This window comes from Dysidea avara, chromosome 2 (genome assembly GCF_963678975.1).
Source record: "Dysidea avara chromosome 2, odDysAvar1.4, whole genome shotgun sequence".
Lineage (NCBI taxonomy): Eukaryota > Metazoa > Porifera > Demospongiae > Dictyoceratida > Dysideidae > Dysidea > Dysidea avara.
This window is the reverse complement of record NC_089273.1, coordinates 5800279-5822501: the sequence shown is the minus strand read 5'-3', so window position 1 is coordinate 5822501 and position 22223 is coordinate 5800279. Positions and strand designations below refer to the sequence as shown.

The 22223-nt window shown below is 38.2% G+C and overlaps 2 protein-coding genes across 2 annotated transcripts; both read right to left on the bottom strand.

The window, feature by feature from the left end:
- Nucleotides 1-7: 7 nt before the first annotated feature.
- On the bottom strand, nt 8-967 carry LOC136247726 (uncharacterized). The gene has a single exon (XM_066039553.1). The coding sequence runs from the start codon at nt 965-967 to the stop codon at nt 8-10; it is 960 nt and encodes a 319-aa protein (XP_065895625.1).
- An 18317-nt stretch (nt 968-19284) lies between these two features.
- Nucleotides 19285-20211, bottom strand: LOC136247725 (uncharacterized). The gene has a single exon (XM_066039552.1). It carries the CDS (start codon nt 20209-20211, stop codon nt 19285-19287), a length of 927 nt encoding a protein of 308 aa, XP_065895624.1.
- Between the last annotated feature and the right edge of the window lie 2012 nt (nt 20212-22223).

The following is a 22223-nucleotide window of genomic DNA, read 5'->3' as shown; positions in this document are numbered from 1 at the left end:
GATATTCTTAGACGTATCCAGAAAACTTTATATATTGTCTACAATTATCCACTGTAACTGACTGAAATGCCATCAGTAATATGCTTGCTATCGACAGTGATGTACTCAGGAATAAGTTATTTGCTTGCAGAAACTGTTTAACTTTTCCAAAAACACACTCTATTGGGTTTAAGTCTGGTGAATAAGGTGGTAAGAACCTGACCAAGGCTCCAACACCACAAATGGCATTCACAGCAGCATCGGTATGGTGAATGGAAGCGTTGTCCAAAACGACTATGGAATTATGATTAATTCCATCAAATGGCATCAAGAGGCAGCAGCTGGGTATACAAAAAGTCCAAAAAGGTATCTCCATTGACAGTATTTTCTGTAATGTGTACACATCCTGCACACCATCCATTGATAGTATGCCTATAGCAGAGTAACGTACTCCCCTGAGCTGCAGCTGGTGGTCCTGAGGAGCAATACCTCGAATGCCATACCCATATTGACGCAGTGCATTCCTCCTATCACAGCCTGTTTCGTCTATCCATAAAATCATTGCTGGATCAAATGCAGACATTTCAGCAATGAACTGTGCCCTCAGTAACTCTGATCTTTGTAAAGCTATGTGTGTAATCTTCTGTCGACTGAGCCCAATTTTATTCACTGCACGACATATGGTAGATACATCAACGTGACATCCTGCCTTCTGAAATTCTGCTTGTAGTTCTCTCAGAAATATTCCTGGATTAGACAATATGAGGTCAATTAAAAGGTATTTATCGCTTTCGCTCAGTTTAGAACAGCAACCATTTCGTCGTACTGTTTTTTCCACCTGACCCGTAGCGTTAAACCTCTCAGCATACCTCAACACAGTTCTTTCGCTAACAAAAAGTGTTTTGGCCACATCTTCAGCTGGCTTTCTTAAACAAACATGATGCCAGACAATGCGCCACCGTAAATCATTTGAATAAGACCAGGGCATTGCTACTTCAATGTGATTGGTTATTAATCACGTGTGACCATGGCCCCAAAACGCTTAAATGACCACGGATGCGCAATCCACGATATTCTAAGGACAGGACGTTAGCATTCCGTAAATTGTAATGTACATAAATTTACGTTATTTATTTGTATATGTGCATTTATCTCAGCAGTCACTGATTCAGTATTAAAATTGCGCGCCCCAGAATGGTGAACCCGATACTTGACAGAGATCTGACCGCGGAGTACCATGTGGCTAGCTACTACAGTGGACCCTCACTAGACTAACAGTACGATTAGCTACCTCACTGGTGATCTATGGATAACTTCTCGGTAAGGCCCCTATTCGGTGATTATTAGTTTCTCATCCAGCCTTTCTAATTATTATGATGCGGGCGGGAGGGTATTACCATTATGCCATTATTTTATAATATTAACACACTGATGTACAGACCTTGTCCAAATTGTCTTTCTTTCTTACTACAAACATTTCCTTCACCAGCTGATTCTAATTTTCGTGATCACCAACTGTTTTTCGACAGTCAACTGAAAGCCTGCTTTGATGAAGTCGATAGAGCACGATTGCAACTGGCACTGCAGTAATTTGCTAAGGAAAACAACAGTTCTCCTGTGATATATAGCGCATTGTAGCGTTCATCAACAAAAATTATACAGAAAATTGCATTGTCTTTGCAACTACCGGCCATGCGCGGTTTGAGCATGCGCGTGTTTTGAATAATAAAATGCGTGCAATACAGGGTTTTGGTATTTGCTAACTAGTGATGATCCTACCATTCCTGGTATACTTGCCGTAAAAGTGTGTATAATTCCGGCTATACAATGATTTAACTGACGCTGAATTGAACGGCTTCGATACCTGCGGACTGTTATACCCGGTACTGCGGTTTTCCAAGTTCTTGCAATGCAAAGCGTCATGCGCTATACAAGTATGTGCGTGCGCAGTTGTTCAACAGCGGATTTTCAGTGACGACTACTGACTCACAGGACTTTAAACATGCTTACGCATACAACGACAACTACAGAACATTATACAGGTGTAGTTACTTACATTTAAAGAACTGCGCATACTGACACAATATTAGCGCATGACGCTTTGCATTGCAAGGACTTGGAAAACCGCAGTATTGCGCGCGTTTTATTATTCAAAACACGCGCATGCTCAAACCGCGCATGGCCGGTTGTTGCAAAGACAATGCAATTTTCTGTAACAGTTTGGTATCAGGTATTCTTCTGAGCATGCGCAGAGTAAATAATGGCTTACCATGCGGTAGCTTAAGAAGGATACAGGCGGTGGATGAGAAACTAATAATCACCAAATAAGGGCCTAACTAACTTATTTGTGTAGCTAGCTACTAGGTAGTGTGTGCGTACTTTCATGCCAACACAATGAATGATCATTATTACCTCATTATTCTATGGCTTTGAGCTTGTAGCTTATAGCTAGGTAGCTATCATTTTATTATAGAATATGTACCTATCATTGTTAAGCCCTTACTCCCATTCCAGTGTTGGAAGAGCAAAAGCCCCACAACTGGGTATAGAGGTTTGTCTAATCTGTGATTCCCCCACTAATCCCTGCCATAGTCGACAGATGTCATGTGTACAAATTTGTGCAGGTTATAGTCTACATGGCTAGTTTGCACTCATGAATATATACATGAGTTATTTAATCCCTGAGTCAAAAGCCCAAGCTACGCTCTAAACCCCTCCCCCACCCATACTTCTTCTATTTAGCCAGTAATGGGGTTTACAAATGATAGATGCATTACAACCAGTCGAATGTGTTGTGCATTTATCAATGTATAAATAGCTACCCCTCTACTATAAGCTTACTGGTAAACTTTCCCAAAGCAACATAGCCAAGTGGTGAGAGCACCGGTTACTTAGCGATGTCAGGATCGTGTAACTTTAAGATCACAGCCTTTATCTGAACATCTCCTGCAAGCTACTAGTTCTGTCATAGGCTGCGAAAGATACTACAGAATTGAGAAGTCATTGAATTCTGATGTAAGTAATAATATTCTGTACATGTATAAATACTAGTGAAACAACTATAGCTCATATAATGACATGTACAATGGTCTTATAAAAAATTGAAACCATTGAATGTACTGGGTATATGATAAACCATTCTAAAGCAAAATATCTTTACAAGTATATATATGTTGTGTACTTTACATAAGAACTTGCTTTTATAATAGCCAAAACAATAGTCTTACCTCTCAGGCATTCCCTTCACATGAGCATTCAGCATAAAGTGCATACCATATTGCCTTGTATAAAAGCTCAGTCTTTTATTTCCTTCCCAGACCAATAAATAGGGCCTTTTTTGAGACAGGGCATTCATTTTGGATAGATCTGAGTCATTCCTGGAATTAAATTCAAGCCATGGTAGAATGCCATTACTGTAATGATAAGCAGAGAGAACATTTATACAGTGTGTTGGCAACATAAAAAACTATAGTCAAGGCTTAAAAATGAGTTGCTATCTGCATTCACCCAGACTCGCGCAGACTACACATGTGATTACTTTTAGCCCCACAGATGGCTTTAAACTTAATGATAGTAGGTTTGAAGGAAAAGGGAAGGAATTAAAGCTACTACCAGTAGAATCTTTTGCTAGCATGGGCCTCAATTAGAGACCAGGTGTTTATTTTCCAAATATGCTGGATACCCCCAGCTTATAGTCAGGACAGGAATTTGCAGTTTTTATACAACCATATAAGGTATACATTTTTTTTCTCTAAAAATAAGTATCTGTTGTGTATATGAATGAGAGTACCATGCCCTAGATCATACATAGTCTATAACAACAAATACCTTGGGACTCTAATTTATATGGAGACAAATTGAAGTGTCCTAAGTAGGGAGCTTAGGATAGTTGATACATATAATAAGTTGTTGCAGTCATTACCTGCATACATAGCACCATGTAGTCTAAATTTTCAACTAGAGCAACCTCAGTGCTAGCATCTGTCTGTCCAATTTTGTAATTTATTTTGTGGTGCGTAGCAGCTTTACGTTATATTACCGTAGACAGAAATGGGTTGATACTTGATTATCTGTACACAAGCCAGCATTATAGTTGTGGTGTGTATTAGGTGGATTCAAGGGCGTAGGAAGATATTTAATTTATGGGTACCCAGTGAACAGCCTGCAGGGGTTGATACATGCATTCATCAAATTGCTGTTTTCAAGTGCATGGCATGGGTAGATACAGTTATTAATTCTATCAGTATGCATATAGAATAGCTTATCATTTTAGCCAACAATTGCTCCATGCCTGTTATTGATGCATTGTGGGACTTCGGCATCACATGTCATACAACCCACACATAGGGATGTTTCAACCATAGATTCTTCAACTCAACACTACTGAACTGAGATTTCTTGTACTGACTCGTCCTTGTGGCTGGAACATGCCTGACCACTCTGTGATCACAAAATTGTCACATCAGTTCATCTACTCAGACTGTGACACAGTATATGTGACCGGGCCTGCGAAAATAGGGCATGTGGGCACATGATTTTTGCCTACTTTTTCAAACTTTCATCATTCATAACTTATTGTACCAGTATGCTATGGCAATGCAATTTTGAGCATCTAGAAAGACTTTAATTGGCTTTATGCTGCAAGTAACAAAATACAAATATTCTGTTCCAGCACTGAGATACGACCTGTAGAATGACATGGCGTAGTTTGTGCCCACATGCCCTGTTTTCGCAGGCCCGGTCACATATAGGGACAATATGTAGGGGAAATAATATTTCCTGTACCAGCTAATAACTCTACCACAATCTGCTGAGTGGTCCTAAAGACTTAATTCTCTCACATTGTTTACTTGATTTAATTCCTCATCGTGGTTGTATCACAATAAATTTGAGTACTGATTATACAGCATTACCTACTGAAATCAAGTAGCAAAACAACTAGTCGTCTTGAGTATATTGGCCACTTCACAGGGTCTATATATACAGGCCAACTCCAAACTATGATGGCTTTGATGTGACAACAAATTGGCACCATTCGTTTTGGGTGGGCACATCTCTGTTTTTCAAATTTAAATCTTGTAATCTACATAGTTATTTTTAGAAATCAGACTTAATTAAACGCAAAGCGTTTATTCCATGCAAGAATTTGCTGCAAGTGTTTTCACTAGTCAAGCTGTGGCACCGTAGTGGATAGAATCAGCAGTTGGAATCATTGACAAGTTAGAAAAGGAAGGATCAGTAGAAATATTTATGGGTGCCCAAGCACCCACGCCACCCATGCTTCCTTCCCCCCTGGGTGGGTTGGTATAATCAGTGGATCCTTGGACCAGGGACCCTACTTTTCTTGGATTTTGTATACCTCACAATGTTTATACATTCTATGATTGTACTAGTCTGCTAGATACCACTGAAAGTCACACTGTTTAGTTTTGCTTGTAATACCTCTTCTTCTTGTCATGATGCCGCAGACCTAATGCTTCTGATTCTGACAGAGGATCTACTAACTGTTTCCCATAGGCCACTCATGTTGCATCACTTGAATGATAAACATTATGTCACCTAACTGCAAGTTGAAGCGTCATTGAAGTGATTCAGAAGTGATCACTGCAGGCTACACAAGTAACTCAACAAGCAGTGCTTTGTGGTGCATGAAAGCAGACTTGTTAGAATTAATCAATGTTGTGGTATGAAGAATGAGTGTCCCTCATATTAAATAATTCAAGGTTTCAGAATAGGCGGTAAATGCTAGGCAATGTATGGGGTACCATGATGGATGGTCTGGCCTTGCAGGAGTAGATGGTATGACTTGCTGAAGTAGCTATTTAGTATACAAGTATAGACGTTGTAAAATACATGGTCGGTGCTGTATTATGTACACATGCATGCATTAAGTATCAAAACTGTTTTGTATTGCTACATTTATCTTCCAGGATGTGAGAAGTCTTTGTGATTTAGACAAGCTGAAGTTGGTGCTGTTTCTTGAGTATGGCTAATAAGTGGTGACTTGGTGAACTGGCCGGTGACTTAGTCAATACTAACTACAGTGGAACCTCAGTTATCTGAACACCTTAGGATCAGGGGTGGTCCATAAGTATCTCTAAAACTGTGCATAGGTTAGAAATTTTTAGTATCATCAACTATCCTAATAGAAAGTCAGTAGTCTAATAGTTATTCAGTTAACCGAGAATCGGGGTCCGGGTGATCACTGTAAAAGGTTAATTTTATTGTTATGTTTTTCATTCCATATTTATGCACAGCATACAATGAATTATTCAAATGTTCATGTTTTTACACACAAAACAAGCATTTGCATGCCTTTCAGCATGCTATGCCACTAAGTCCCTAAGTCTTTACTTGTACAGCCATCTAACAATATAGAGGTGTTTGCAATGTAGTCTTTGGACTTGGGGTTTCAGTTTTCAATGTACACTGGAAGGTAGAACACCTCTTTAGCACAAGCAGCACAGACGGCATATAGTTGAACAGCTTGTTTCATCTCCAAGATGCCTATCAGATACATAGAGGATGGTAATAGCTAATATACAGTATGAAATGAACAGGTGTCATATAAAATCAACAGCATGCGACTTTGTACTGTGTAAATATTGTAAAGCACAATTTTCACTGATGGAAGACTGTTGATTGACCTTTCCAGTGATCCATAAATTATGGGATATCTACTTAATTATGGTTTTAAAGTACTTCATTGAAAACTTTAATCTTTTATATTTTGAATTTAACTATCTATAATTATAGTATGTATGTACATCACAAAAAGTTTATGATAACAGACTGACCTCAGCAGTATCTTCTGACATGAGTTACATCACACCAAAATTTAGCATCACCTTGCTACTAGCACTTAATATGGAGAGGAACATTTGTGACCGGATTTGCGAAAAGGTACCTTTTTCACACACAAAATTTGACCCATTTTTGAACGTTCAAGTTTCATAACTTTTGTATCTTTGCATATATTTGCCTGAAATTTTCCATTAGTGCAGCTAAAGTATCTGGTTACAGTTTTAAACTAAGAACAAGTTAATCAGTATAAGGAGTCAAGTGTTACATCATTTTGTTCGCTGACATGTAAAATGTGTGGAAAAGGTACCTTTTTGCAAATCCGGTCACATTTGATATCAGTTGTTTGTCTATATACAAACATCACACAATAGGTGATTTTGGAACTGGAACCTCCAAATCCAAATAAGAATCATTTCCTAATGATGGTACTACAAAGAAAAATTGTGTTTAAAAGTTTTTGTTTTGAGTAAAAAAAATTGATTGTCCATAAAATTTTTATATACTCGAAAAGAGTTTTAATAGTTTCTTCAACTGCAGCAGCTTTCTCTAGCTTTATCATCAGAAATTTTTTTTCTTTTTGTGCAGATACTACAATGGTGATGTAGTGATGTAGCACTATGGCGATGGCAATGTAGCATGTATATAGCAAATAAAGAATCGGTATAAGATCGACACACCACAACAGAGAGGATGCAAGCTAAATTAATACTAAACATTTGAACATGAAATTCAACTTGGTATCCAAAAATCTGATTGTGTTTGAGGCTAGGAAAATTAATAGATGAGTACTTTGTATTCACTGGCCCAGTCACATGTAACTAACATAAAGATTAATTAGTTACTAGAACAGCAGCAATAATTATCATTAATAGGAGACTTGGCTAATGATGTGGCATTGATGATGCAAGACCCACCATATGGCAGTACATACTATTATAAGGTAGGAGGGTGGAATATGTGGAGCACTAGTGGAGGGATTGACCACTAGCCTACTGACTTTGAGAAAATAAAGAAAAGCAAGCCTCCAGCAGTCATGTAAACACAGCTATTTCCATCTAGTTAACCAGCACTAAAATGCTTATTAACTACTGCACTTGAGTCTGTGCAGGCAAACATGCCCGCGACAGAACTAGTAGCTTGAGGGAGATGTGTAAATAGAGGATGTGACCTTAAAGTTACACAATTCTGACATCGCTAAGTAATTGTGTGCTCTCACCATGTGGCTATTTTGCATTGGAAAGTTTTACCAGTAAGCTTATGATAGAGGAGTACATAGTTATCTATACATTGATGAATGCATGACAACACATTGGATTGATTGTAATGCACCTATCATTACTGGCTAAATAGGGGAAGTATGGATGGGGGGATTATAGAGGGAAGCCCCCAGTACTGGGGCTTTTGACTCAGGGATTTAAACTTAACTCACGTATTCATGAGTACAAACTAGCCATGTAGGCTACAACCCACACAAACTTGTACACATGACAAATCATATGGCAGGGATTAGTGGGGGAATCACAGGGGATTAGACAAAGCCCTATCCCCAGTAGTGGGGCTTTCGCTTTTGCAGATTGTCTAATCCACACCTAATCCCAATACCGGAAGGGGAGTAGGGACTTAACATTGATAGGTACATTATCATCACAATACAGTTGAACCTCTCTAATCCAACACCTGTGTAATCCATAATCCTTTCTAATCCAACCAAAATGTCATTTACCAACACTTTTGGAAAACAACCTCTGAACCTGACACCTTTGTACTTCATAATCCAACGTAAAATTTGATTACCTAGAATCGGAAATACATTGTTTTTGACTGTTATCCGACAATGAATAATAGTAGCATTAAAATGATCACTGAAAATATTAATTAGTTGACGATACTTGCAAATTATAAAAATAATTCATATCTAAAACATTGTGTGATCGATTTTACATTTAATTTACTGCATAATCTGACAAAACTCTAGATTTCAGATTACAGAGGTGACTTTATAATCCAACAACCTCCTTAATCCAGCAAAATTTATGCCAGCTCCCATTGAGCATCAGATTAGAGAGGCATATCAAGACATTATGGAAATTTGCTATACATTTGTTTATGATAAAAATAACAGCTGTTACAGGCATGTCCAATACATTAGCATTGGAAAAACTATTAAAACTGAAATTAACTATTGTATACCGCTCACCTCGAGTCCGTTTATTATATATTTTTATTGCACTAGTGAATATTAGCACTTTATAAAGAGCTCTTTGAGTGCACAACTTCCAATTTTTTTATATCCTATCAGCATTAATTTACAGTGTCCGAAGAATGGGTTACCAAAGTTTCAGCCAAGAGAAGTTTTGGAATTACAGTAGGAACAGCAAAGAAATTAATTTGCACAGGTACTATGCTAAAATAAGCTACCATTAATCAGCAGGCATTCACAGCCATACCTCCTTTGGAAATAGTTCAGAGTTGGGATTTGGCTTCAAATGTTCACCATATATGAATTGAAAAAATCCACCATGGTACAGTTTAGCCCTGTAGTCGTACATACACATAGAAGGGATTTTAAATAAATAAAAGTATTAATGACAATATCTTGTTGATGTCTACATCAGCAAATTAACACACATGACATGCATTACTCTATGACTGTTTATTTTGTATTTAGTAAAATTTGTCACTTTTGAAGCTCCCTAATATGTGCCATGTTACAAGGTAGTCGGATATCATGATTTTACAAGTGGGAAAAAAGAAATAAGAAACCAATAAGTCATTTTTTGAGAGCTCATGGCTACTTAATGTGGAGGGAATTCCCACAAAAAAATTTCCCCTATTTGTAATAAAATAGTCTTGAGGTCAGTATGAAAGTGGTGTTATTGTCTCCACTGTTAACACCAAAATTGTGGTATGCACAAGCTTCTAGAGCCATTGTCTTGTGGCCACCTAAGTTATAATCATAACTAGCATGAAATATTTCTGTTAATTTTGATTGTTTTCATTTTCTCTACAATTAGGTTACAGTAGTAAAAAGGAGAGCTCATTTCTTCAATGATAACACCAGTTAATGATGACATCACCACCTCATCATTACCATCTAACTACCAAGATAGTCATGGATCAAGTCTTGAACCATTATTTTAGTCCTCTAGCCACTTTTGTAGCAGCTAACAGTCCTATAATACAACAAGTTGTTGGTTGTGATAAAGCTGACCCACTGAAGCACAATCTCTCACAGAATCAAGTAGCTACTGTTGTAAGTTGCTATCAAGTTAATGGCAGCGACGGCAATGACATTGTAAATGTTACGTTCTTATTGGTGAACACACTTCATTCACCTGGCATGGTACAGTATGATAAATATTGTGAAATGTCTGCTTGTGTGTATATGCTGTTATTCTGTGAGTTATGTATGTGCGTTAACTGTTTATTTTCAGTAAAACGTAAGTTTATCATTGCTGTTCCTAAGTAAGTAGCCTTCTTGCCTTAATAGCATTGGTGATATAAGCCAAAAGTTGTATTTTGATGCATACCCCAGTTTATGAATGACACAAGTCCCAAATCCGTAACCTGTTGCACTTGTAAAAAAAAACACCTAAGAGTTGCTTGTAATTATTTACTCTTTGTAGAGGCCAGCAAGGTACAAGTCAGTAGTTTTGCTCTTCTTGCTTTCTGTTGTCATAACTTGAAATGTACTCACCAGATAAAACTGAAACTTTAACAGCCCATTTCTCTAGACAATAAAGAAGTCAAGTTCAAGAAATTGCAAACTAGTCAGGTTTTTGCTCAGTGAGTCACAAATACTTTAATACAACAGTCTAGAATATTGCTCTAATATAGTAGTCACTTAGTGATAGGATTTCCTATGGAAATTATCTTGGTCTTTATTGAATTGGTGGAGTATAGACATCAGTAAGGTGTTATGGAATACTACCACACAGTGATACTTAGCAGTAGTGTGTACAATACACACATGACTTAGTATGAAAAGGTTACATTTAAGTGGCAACACATACAAGTCTCTAAATGCAGTTATGATAGAAATCAACATTAATATATTTTATCAGCATTATAACAGAACAAGAGAAGTGGCCATTTGCCCTTTCACTTCATTTTCAGCTATGTTAAACCCGTTAGTAGCATTACAATTAATGAACAAAACGAGAATGGTCTCTACACTCAGTAACAAACAGATATGGAAATAACGGTAAGTACATGATGGATGCATGTACATAGTGTGGTAAGCTGCCAAAAGGTACATGTTGGGCCAAAGTGATGTATAACAGTGAAATTATCAACTTAGCCATTCCACTTGTCTGAAGGTATCAGGCAGGCAAGAAATTATAATTAGTATCATTATAATTTTAGTCAGTAGAAAGTATTATGCCATCTTGAAGACAAACCTCTATAATGATCCCTAATATACAGTATTACTGCACTGTATGACGAAAACTTTTGTGACTGTGATGTTAAGTAACTGGTAGATCACAGTGAGACTTTGAGATGGGTCAGGTGTCTGAGGTGTGGGCAATGAAGTAGCTTACACAAATATTCTAAAAGAAATTATCACATTCTTGTGAATTCCATGAAAAGTTAAACAGGAGTTGTACTGTTGTAATAATGTTCTGAGCCAAAAAGGAATTGTTTATATACCTTTCTGTATTCCATGAAAAGCCAAACAAAAGTTACAAAAGTTGTGATGCTAACAGTATCATGTAACTGGTTGAGGTAGTGATAATTTACAGTGTTTCTTAACTAACACCAATGGCGGATCCAGGATGGGGCATTTGGGACAAATGTTCCCCCCCTCAAGAAATTGCATATAAGATCGAGATACTCTAATAGAGCAGTCAATTACTCTAATAAAGCAGTCACAATGTTCATGAGGCAGTGTAGCTTACCTATGAAGCTATAAATAAGGATTTTATTTTACATAACATACATGATATATAATATGTTTGGTAAAGGATAACTAGCTATTATTGTTGTGACCTTTTTTTCTTGTTTTTTGCTCTTCAACTTTTTAGCAAGGTGCCCCCCCCCCCCTCTTTCCAAACTCTGGATCCGCCCCTGAATACATTGAATAAAATTATATAAACTGTAGACCAGCATGAATTATAGTGGTTAACTGGTTTCACTGGCTTAGTGGCTCTTATACACCAATGGCAGAACACACAAGTCTCTGAATGCAGTTAAGAAAATGATAAGCACATGATGCATTCATTTTACATACCAATATGGTAAGCTGCCTAATGGCACCTGTTTAGCCGTGATGTCTAACAGTGAAATTATCAACTTAGCCATTCCGCTTGTCTAAAGGTATCAGGCAGGCAAGAAATTAGTATCATTATCAGTAGAAATGTTTAGTAAATAAAGTTCCATATCAACTTATTTGAAGTATTATGCCGTCTTGAAGACAAACCTCTATATATATGATCTCTAATGTACATTAGACTACAACAAGTTTGATACTGAAATTTGATTGGCTGAAAACGTGGTCTCTAAATCTCGTAGAGCCACGGTCATGACCAATAGAGACCACGCTCTGAGGCGATACGAAACACGATAATTATGCGCCTGTAACATTGGCAACGCATGGGCATTTAAATGGCTAGTAACAGCCGTACTGAATTAGAGGGAGGTGTAATGGGCTTGTTTGTACTAATCAACACTACACTACTTGCTTACAAGCAGCTGTCGAGGCACAACAACAGCAACAATGAGTTGTAGTCCACTCACTGAGTCCAGTACTTCGATACATAGCACGCGCCTGTAACATTGGCAACGCATGGGCGTTTAAACCGGTACAGAAAATTGCATTGTCTTTGCAACAACCGGCCATGCGCGGTTTGAGCATGCGCGTGTTTTGAATAATAAAACGCTCACAATAGCGGGTATAACAGTCCGCAGGTATCGAAGCCGTTCAATTCAGCGTCAGTTAAATCATTGTATAAACGGTAAGTATACCAGGAATGGTAGGATCATCACTAGTTAGCAAATACCAAAACCCTGTATTGCACGCATTTTATTATTCAAAACACGCGCATGCTCAAACCGCGCATGGCTGGTAGTTGCAAAGACAATGCAATTTTCTGTAGCAACAGCCACGCTGAGGTCCCGCCATGTCGGGAGGTGTTGAGGGCTTGTTTCTAGTAATTAGCCATACATTTCCTATTTACAAGCAGCTGTCAACTCAAGGTACAATAACGAGTTGTAGTCTAAATAAGTTAGACGTCAAGAACCACTGGGTTCTACGGGATTTAGAAAACCCTCAGGCCCTTAGTAGCGCCCTCGCTGCGCTCAGGCGCTACAGCCCAGGGCCTTCGAGTTTTCTAAATCCCGTAGAACCCTGGTTCTTGACGTCTAACTATTATGTATTACTGCACTGTATGATGAAAACTCTTGAAGCTGTGATGTTAAGTAACTGGTAGATCACAGTGAGACTTTGAGATGGGTCAGGTGTCTGAGGTGTGGGCAATGAAGTAGCCTACACAAATATTCTAAAAGAAATTATCACATCCTTGTGAATTTCCATGAAAAGCAAAACAGGAGTTGTACTGTTGTAATAATGTTGTGAGCTAAAAAGGAATTGTTTATATTCTTTTCTGTATTCCATGAAAAGCCACACAAGAAGTTGCAAAAGTTGTGATGCTAACAGTATCATGTAACTGGTTAAGAGTAGTGATAATTTACAGTGTTTCTTAACTAACATATTGAATACAATTGTATAAACTGTAGACCAACATGAATTATAGTGGTTAATTGGTTCCACTGACTTAGTGGCTCTTTTATACCAGTGGCAGCACACAAGTCTCTGAATGCAGTTTTAAAATGATAAGCACATGATGCATTCATTTTACATACCAATATAGTAAGCTCTCAAATGGCACCTGTTTAGCCATGATGATGTCTAACAGTGAAATTATCAACTTAGTTAGTACACTTTGTCTGAAGGTATTAGGCAGGAAGGAAATTAGTTACAGTATATAATATTATATGGTTTTCAGGAAGTAGGTTTTTTAAAATATATTTTTTTTTACTGGAAAGAGAGCATAATACAGCTGGTTACATCTAGGAAGGGTAAACCCTCAGAAAGTAAAAGTTAGTTTCCACAGACCTAAGGTAAGAATATAATTATTAAATTGTTCTAAAGGTTCTGCTTTAATAATAGAGTTCATTTACATTATCACATGTGACCGGATTTGTGAAAAGGTACCATTTTCACACATAAAATTTGACCCATTTTTTAAAACTTTACAGCTTCATAACTTTTCAATCATCATCTATAACTTTCCATGAGTGTAGCTACAGTATCGGGCTACATTTTGATGTAAAGAACAACTAAGAAGTCAACAGTTATGACATTTTGTTTGCTGGTATGTAAAATGTGTGGAAAAGCTACCTTTTCACAAATCTGGTCTCACATATTTGTAGTGTTAGCAGTATAAGAGGCAAACAAATCATTATTATATCAGGTTTGTACCCAGGGCCATTAAAGATGATAAATGTTAGTACACCACAGTGACTGACCAGGACTGCTTGGTTGATATTGAAACTGTTAAGTTTGACTGGTTAGTGTTTTGTCTGCAACTAACTAGATATTAGTGATGTCATATTATCATTTACCATTGATATCATTATATATACCCACACTCACACATACACACACACGCACACACTTATAAACAAGAGTATGTGATTGGCCAAGTGAAAACCCACCATGTTCACACATTCCTTTATTGCTTTTCTGTTATTATAATCATATAGATCTTCCAAAGTTTCATTGAAAGACCTTGGAGTTCTACCACTAAACAATATTATAGAAACATTATGTACAGCAACTATATAGCAAATAATTTACAGGCTCTTTAATTCCTATCATGATCTGTACTAGTCTTGTTAGATCAATAAACAGTTGTGGAATGGCACAATAAAATGAAAACACTTTTCATCGGGTTTCAACAGAAACCCCCTTTTAAATTTTATTACCTCAGTCTAACTAGCTTCATTATTGCTGAATTGACAATTTGTCATAGCAAACAACTATATCCACCATATTCCAGTAGCATGCATGATATTGCACTTAACTAACACCATTATTTTTATAGCTATTAAACCATCAGCAACACTTCACTTATCACCTCCCACTACATCAGCTAAAAATGATTGAGATGCTCTAATAGAGCAGTCACATAACTACTCTAATAAAGCAATCAATGCTGCAGCTTAATCACAACTATATAGTTAGCTATAGTATTTACTACAGTCTAAAGCATTAGATTTATTGTGAGTGTTAACTAAAAGTAACCTAAAGCTCAATCTCAGAGCTTCTAAAATCTCAAAATGTTCAGGAGAAATGTCCTCAGATGCCTTATTATTCAGCTACACCAACTTTCAGAAACTCCCTTTTAAAAATCCTATATCCACCACTGACTGGTACATCACACTGATACATTGAGATTGTTAGAAAATTGAACATACTACATGGAGTGAAGAGGTCTGGAATGGAGTTAAGAGGTCTGGTATGGAGTTAAGAGGTCTGGTATAAAAGTGGAGTGTATACAAGTATTGTGTCCTAAAAAGAAATTGTCATATCCTTTGAGGTTCCTCGAAAATCCAATCAGAATTCGAAGTTTCAGAAGTTGTGATACTATGTAACTGATTGAGCTAGTGATTCTTTAGTGCTTCTTAACTACCATATTGTTGTAACTGTAGACCAACATATATTAAATTAGTGGTTAATTGGTTTCACTGACTTTGTGGCTCTTACCAGTGGCACAATTCTCTGAATGTAGTTATGACAGAAATCAACATTAATATATTTTATCAGCATTTATAGAACAAGAGAAGTGGCCATTTTCCCTTTTCACTTCATTTTCAGCTATGTTAAACCTGTTACAGTAGCATTACAAATAATGAGAATGGTCTCTACACTGAGCAATAAACAGATATGGAAATAACGGTGTAAGTACATGATGGATGCATGTACATAGTGTGGTAAGCTGCCAAAAAGCACATGTTGGGCCAAAGTGATGTATAACAGTGAAATTATCAACTTAGCCATTCCACTTGTCTGAAAGTATCAGGAAGACAAGAAATTTGTATCATCATAACTATAGTCAGTAGAAAAGTTTAGTAAAGAAAGTTCCATAGCAACTTATTTGAAGTATTATTCCATCTTTAAGACAAACCTCTATATATATGATCCCTAATGTACAGTATTACTGCACTGTATGATGAAACTCTTGTGGCTGTGATGTTAAGTAACTGGTAGATCACAGTGAGACTTTGAGATGGGTTAGGTGTCTGAGGTGTGGGCAATGAAGTAGCCTACACAAATATTCTAAAAGAAATTATCACATCCTTGTGAATTTCCATGAAAAGCAAAACAGGAGTTGTACTGTTGTAATAATGTTGTGAGCTAAAAAGGAATTGTTTATATTCTTTTCTGTATTCCATGAAAAGCTAAACAGAAGTTGCAAAAGTTGTGATGCTAACAGTATCATGTACCTGGTTGAGGGTAGTGATAATTTACAGTGTTTCTTAACTAACATATTGAATTTAATTGTATAAACTGTAGACTAATATGAATTATAGTGGTTAATGGTTCAACAGAAACCCACTTTTAAATTTTATTAGCTCAATCTAACTAGCTTCATTATTGTTGTATTGACAATTTGTCATAGCAACCAACTATATCCACCTTATTCCAGTAGCATGTATGAAATTTCACTTAACTAACACCATTATCAAGACACACGGTAGTGTGTCGTGCGGCCCAAGAAGCCGGCGCGCCACACCCGTGAGTATATTGACAGGAAGAACGAAAACGTCATTTGCACACCTTTGTATCTCGGTAATCACTTATCTGATTGGAACCAAATTTGCTACACAGTTGCCCGCCAGCCAGGGGAGTCTACATTCCAAATTTCAAGGAAATCGCTCCAGCCATTTCCGAGATACGAGCTGCCAAAGTTTCGTTTTTTTTCTTCGTTTTTTTTTTCTTCTTCGTCTTTTCGCACACTTTCAAAAATTGCTATAACAAGCAAATGCGTAGTCCGATCGCCTTGAAATTTGGCAGACAGAAAGGGAGTCCAAAGGCGAATGTTAGCTTCAAATATGGTACAAATCCGATGAATGGTTCAGGAGTTATGACCGATTATTCGCGTAAAACAAGATCGATTTGTTGTCACGCCTACAGGGTAAACCGCTTCATGGAATGAGTTGAAAATTGCTATGTAGATGGAGTAACCATCGTAGGAGTGCCTTTTGGTGGTTTGATTGGAATCGAGATAAAGACCATGGAGATATGACACAAAACCCAACCTGTGTCACAATTACGTGATCGATTTTTAGGAATAAAAAGTATTCGTTTTCACGCCTACTAGGCAAACCGCTTAGAGCAATGAGCTGAAAATCGGTGTATAGCTGGAATAATCTTCATAGAAAGTCCTTGCAGTAGTACAGAAGAATCGGATTACAAACCACTGAGTTATGATTCGAAAGCCAACTCCGTGTAGCAAATGCGAGATCGAGATACTCTAATAGAACAGTCACCCTAATAGAGCATTCGGCTAATTTATTTACTCCATTATAGAATTTTATTACATCACAAGTTATTCTGTAGGGAGTTCAGCTGCAAACAGTTAATCTTATAGACAGTTCAGCAAGAAGACAGTCACTCAAAACTTAAGTGGAATGATCATTGTCGATATGTAGTCAGTAAAGCTACTAAGTGCCTGAACCGTATATGCCGTGCTATGTTTGGTTGTACCCAAGCAGCTAAAGTTAGTGCTTACAAAGCACTGGTTAGACCCTACCTTGAATATGCTTGCGTAGTGTGGGCGCCGTACACAGCACAGGATATTAGTTTGCTGGAATCAGTGCAGAATAGAGCTGCACGCTGGATTAAAAGCTTTTGGGATGCAGCTGCTCAAAAATGGTCTAAGTCATCGTCGGTTTGCATCAGTGAACTGGGATGGCCTTCACTTAAAACACGTCGAAGCTATATATCTATCTGGACCCTCTATTCCATTTATCATAAAAGAACTGCCATCAATTTCTCAAGGTATTTTCATTTTAACACATTGGCTACGAGGTCACATACTTTGACATTAAATCTTGCGTCGTCAACTATCAACGCATTTCGTCACTCATTTTTTGTGACCACACCTTTTCTTTGGAACTCAATTCCTTTTGAAATTTTATCTCAAAGGACTACTGGCAGTTTTAAGACTAGGTTAAAACATTATCTTTTTTGTAATTAGGTTTATTGATTTTGTAATTATTAAGTAGTTCATGTTCCTTTTGTATTTGTTTGTGTGTAATTGTATATGTGAATGTATGTTCTGTGTTGGGGATCACCTTATACAGGCAGTATTGCCTTTTGTGTTACCCATCTTTGGAAAAATTGATAATAATAATAATACTATGTGGAGAGTTAAGCAAATATATCACTTTACAGATTCAGAACATTACAAGTCACACTGAAGAAAGTTCAGCTATAAACAAGTCATGCACCCTGTAGAGAATTCAGCTACAATTAAGTCACTCTCTAGAGAATTCAGCTACACACAAGTCACTGTGGAGAGAGTTTAGCTACAAACAAATTACCCTTTAGAGTGATCAGCTACCAACAAAACACTTTGCAGAGTGTTCAGCTACAACAAATCAACCTTTAGAGTGATCAGCAACAAACAAATCAACCTGTAGAGACATCAGCTAGAAACTAGACACAATGTAAGGAGTTCAGCTACAAGCAATCACCCTGTAGAGAGTTCAGCTAAAACAAATCACCTTATAGACAGTTCAGCTCAGGGGCGTAGCTAGCCAGAAGGTGATGGAGGGGCAGGCATGCCCCCACGAAACGCTCAAAATCATTCATGATTGCAAAAAGGGCTAATGACCCAATGGTGGGCTAGCCAACATACGGTGTTGTATTATTACAGCTCACACAACTAGCTACGTAACTACTTCAGTACTGATTGTTATCTTTTATCAATGATTCAATGGAGGTATATTCGTCGAGCATCATCGCACGTGCCACAACTGTACTCCAACAAATTCATCCACAGTCCGGTAGAGCTATATTGTTAATATTTTAGTGCTAATACAAGTTACTTTACGTTATCCACAGCTTGTGTTGCAGTCCTAGCACACTGCTGACAGGATGACATGTTCACTCACTTCACTCGGCGAAATTCAAATGCCACGTATTGCATGAAATCCCACCGGTCTTCCTTGCTAGCAGAACTTGTAAGCTTGTGACTGATCCAGGCCCGTAGCCAGGGGGGTTCTGAAGAACCGCCCTCTTGGAATAGGCCGACTACACTGGCAGCACTGCCGTACAAAGATCTAGTGTGATCGACTCGAGAAAATAAACTTGATACATTCAACACTTTATGACCTCATAGGCAGGTTTTTTTTTTTTCCCGGGGTGCCTGCACCCCTTGCCACCACCCCCAGCACCAGATGGTAAAAGTGCTGGACAAAAAGACTGTAAACTCAAAACAATCGATGAGATGGCAACACTTGACCTTCCGAAATAGCAAGGTCAAGTGCTCCAATGGTCACAGGGCTGCCACGGTGTGACCTTGCTCCACGCAAGCAGGTCACTGCTGACCTGAGCAAAGAGAAGCTGGTGGAACATCTAATCCATGACACAACACTGCTGTAAGATTGGCCCCGTTGAGTAGATAGCATAGAAGCTAGACGTTTATAAGCAACTGTAGCTGCACTACCCATCCCTCCAAACGTGGAGAAAACCAATGGAGTGAATGAGCCCATTTCAACATCTCTTATTCTCTGTTCATACATCCTTTGTTTATCTCTTTCAAACCTTCTGTACAAGGAAGAAACCGCTGTGTTTCGATAACTGGGAGCAGTTGGATTGAAAATTCTAACATCAAAGAAAGCCTTCTGATGACGACTTCCCCAAAAACCATGTGCACTTACATCTAAACGTGCCTCATCCTCCACATTAGCTGTGGCATAGTGAAAGGACTCACCAGACAGGGGTTGCAGCACTGGTTCAATGGCCACATTATGACATACTTCAGACAAAGCAGCAGCAGTGAAGTCCCTAAGTTCATTATGACGTAGAGTAGGGAAACCACCTGTAGCACAATTCATTGCATGATCAACAGTAAAGCCATGACCACAGACACACTTAGCAGGTAGACCATTGGGCAACCAACCATATCGTAGACACAGTGCATCCCTAAATGCACCTTTATGGAGTGCAAAACCATGTTCTTCAATAGGAAGCACTGATAACCATGATGAGGCACCTTTCTCACTAGATAAAGAAACAATACAACGTAAACTAACTGGCAACTGTGGTGTGAGTTCCGATTGCTTACAAACCAGCTGCCGATGTCTCAAAGCTATAACATCAGCCTTAGCTTGACGCTGGGCACTAACCACTGACATCCTAAAGCAAGTCTGTTGTTCAATGATCTCCTTGGTTAAAGATGAGGTAACTTGAATGGAAGAATCAAATTTTTAGCAGAAGGGTTACACAGACCCAGGCCTCCCATTCGTGCTGGCAGTAGGTTCTTAGCGTCATCTGGTCTCCTTTGTCACTTGTGAGTTGTGACTCCTGCCGCGGCGAGGTCCTTTGAGCGGGTCACTCCTTAGATTCGAAAATGCTCTATCACGTGAGTAATCTAAGCTAAAATAATATAGAAATGCGTCTCTAATATTTTCGTTCGGTGGATTCACGAGCGAGTTGAATGTTGTGTGTGCGCGTTCACTAGCAACCCCTGGTGGTACCGCGTAGTAGCGCACATAATTTAGTCATTTGCGTGTCAGTTTAATATTGGTAAGCTTATGACGGAGGTTTTTAAAAAAAACCACTACGGTGATGGGGGGCAAATGCCTCCCCTTGCCCCCTCCCTTGGCTACGCCTCTGGTTCAGCTACAAACAAATTACCCTGCAGAGAGATCAGTTACACACAAATCAACTTGTATAGAGATCAGCTACAAACAAATCACCCTGTAGAGAGATCAGCTAGAAACTAGACACAAAGTAAGGAGTTCAGCTACAAGCAAATTACCCTGTAGAGAGTTCATCTACAAACAAATCAACCTGTAGAGCTATCAGCTAGAAACAAATCACCCTGAAGAGAGGTCAGCTACAAAAATTCACCCTGTAGAGAGATCAGCTAGAAACAAATCACCCTAAAGAGAGGTCAGCAACAAAAAAATCACCCTGTAGAGAGATCAGCTACAAACAAATTACCCTGTAGAGAGATCGGCTACAAACAAATCAACCTGCAGAGAGATCAGCTACACACAAATCAACTTGTAGAGAGTTCAGCTACAAACAAATTACCCTGTAGAGAGATCGGCTACAAACAAATCAGCCTGTAGAGAGTTCAGCTAAAACAAATTAACCTGCAGAGAGATCAGCTACAAACAAATTACCCTGTAGAGAGATCGGCTACAAACAAATCAACCTGCAGAGAGATCAGCTACACACAAATCAACTTGTAGAGAGTTCAGCTACAAACAAATTACCCTGTAGAGAGATCGGCTACAAACAAATCAGCCTGTAGAGAGTTCAGCTAAAACAAATTAACCTGTAGAGAGATCAGCTACAAACAAATTACCCTGTAGAGAGATCGGCTACAAACAAATCAACCTGCAGAGAGATCAGCTACACACAAATCTACTTGTAGAGAGATCAGCTACAAACAAATCACCTTTTAGACAGTTCAGCTACAAACAAATTACCTTGTAGAGAGATCGGCTACAAACAAATCAACCTGCAGAGAGATCAGCTACACACAATTCAACTTGTAGAGAGATCAGCTACAAACAAATCACCCTGTAGAGAGATCAGCTAGAAACTAGACATAATGTAAGGAGTTCAGCTACAAGCAAATCACCCTGTAGAGAGTTCAGCTACAAACAAACCAACCTGTAGAGCGATCAGCTAGAAACAAATCACCCTGAAGAGAGGTTAGCTACAAAAAATCATCCTGTAGAGATATCAGCTAGAAACAAATCACCCTGAAGAGAGGTCAGCTACAAAAAATCACCTTGTAGAGAGATCAACTACAAACAAAACACTTTGCAGAGAGTTCAGCTACAAACAAATCAACCTTTAGAGTGATCAGCAACAAACAAATCAACCTGTAGAGAGATCATCTAGAAACAAATCAACCTGCAGAGAGATAAGCTACAAACAAATCAACCTGTAGAGAGATCATCTAGAAACAAATCAACCTTTAGAGCGATCAGCAACAAACAAATCAACCTGCAGAGAGATCAGCTGCAAACAAATCAGCTTGTAGAGAGATCAGTTACACACAAATCAACCTGCAGAGAGATCAGCTACAAACAAATCAGCTTGTAGAAAGATCAGTTACACACAAATCAACCTGTAGAGAGATAAGTTAGAAACAAATCACCCTGAAGAGAGTTCAACTAAAACAAAT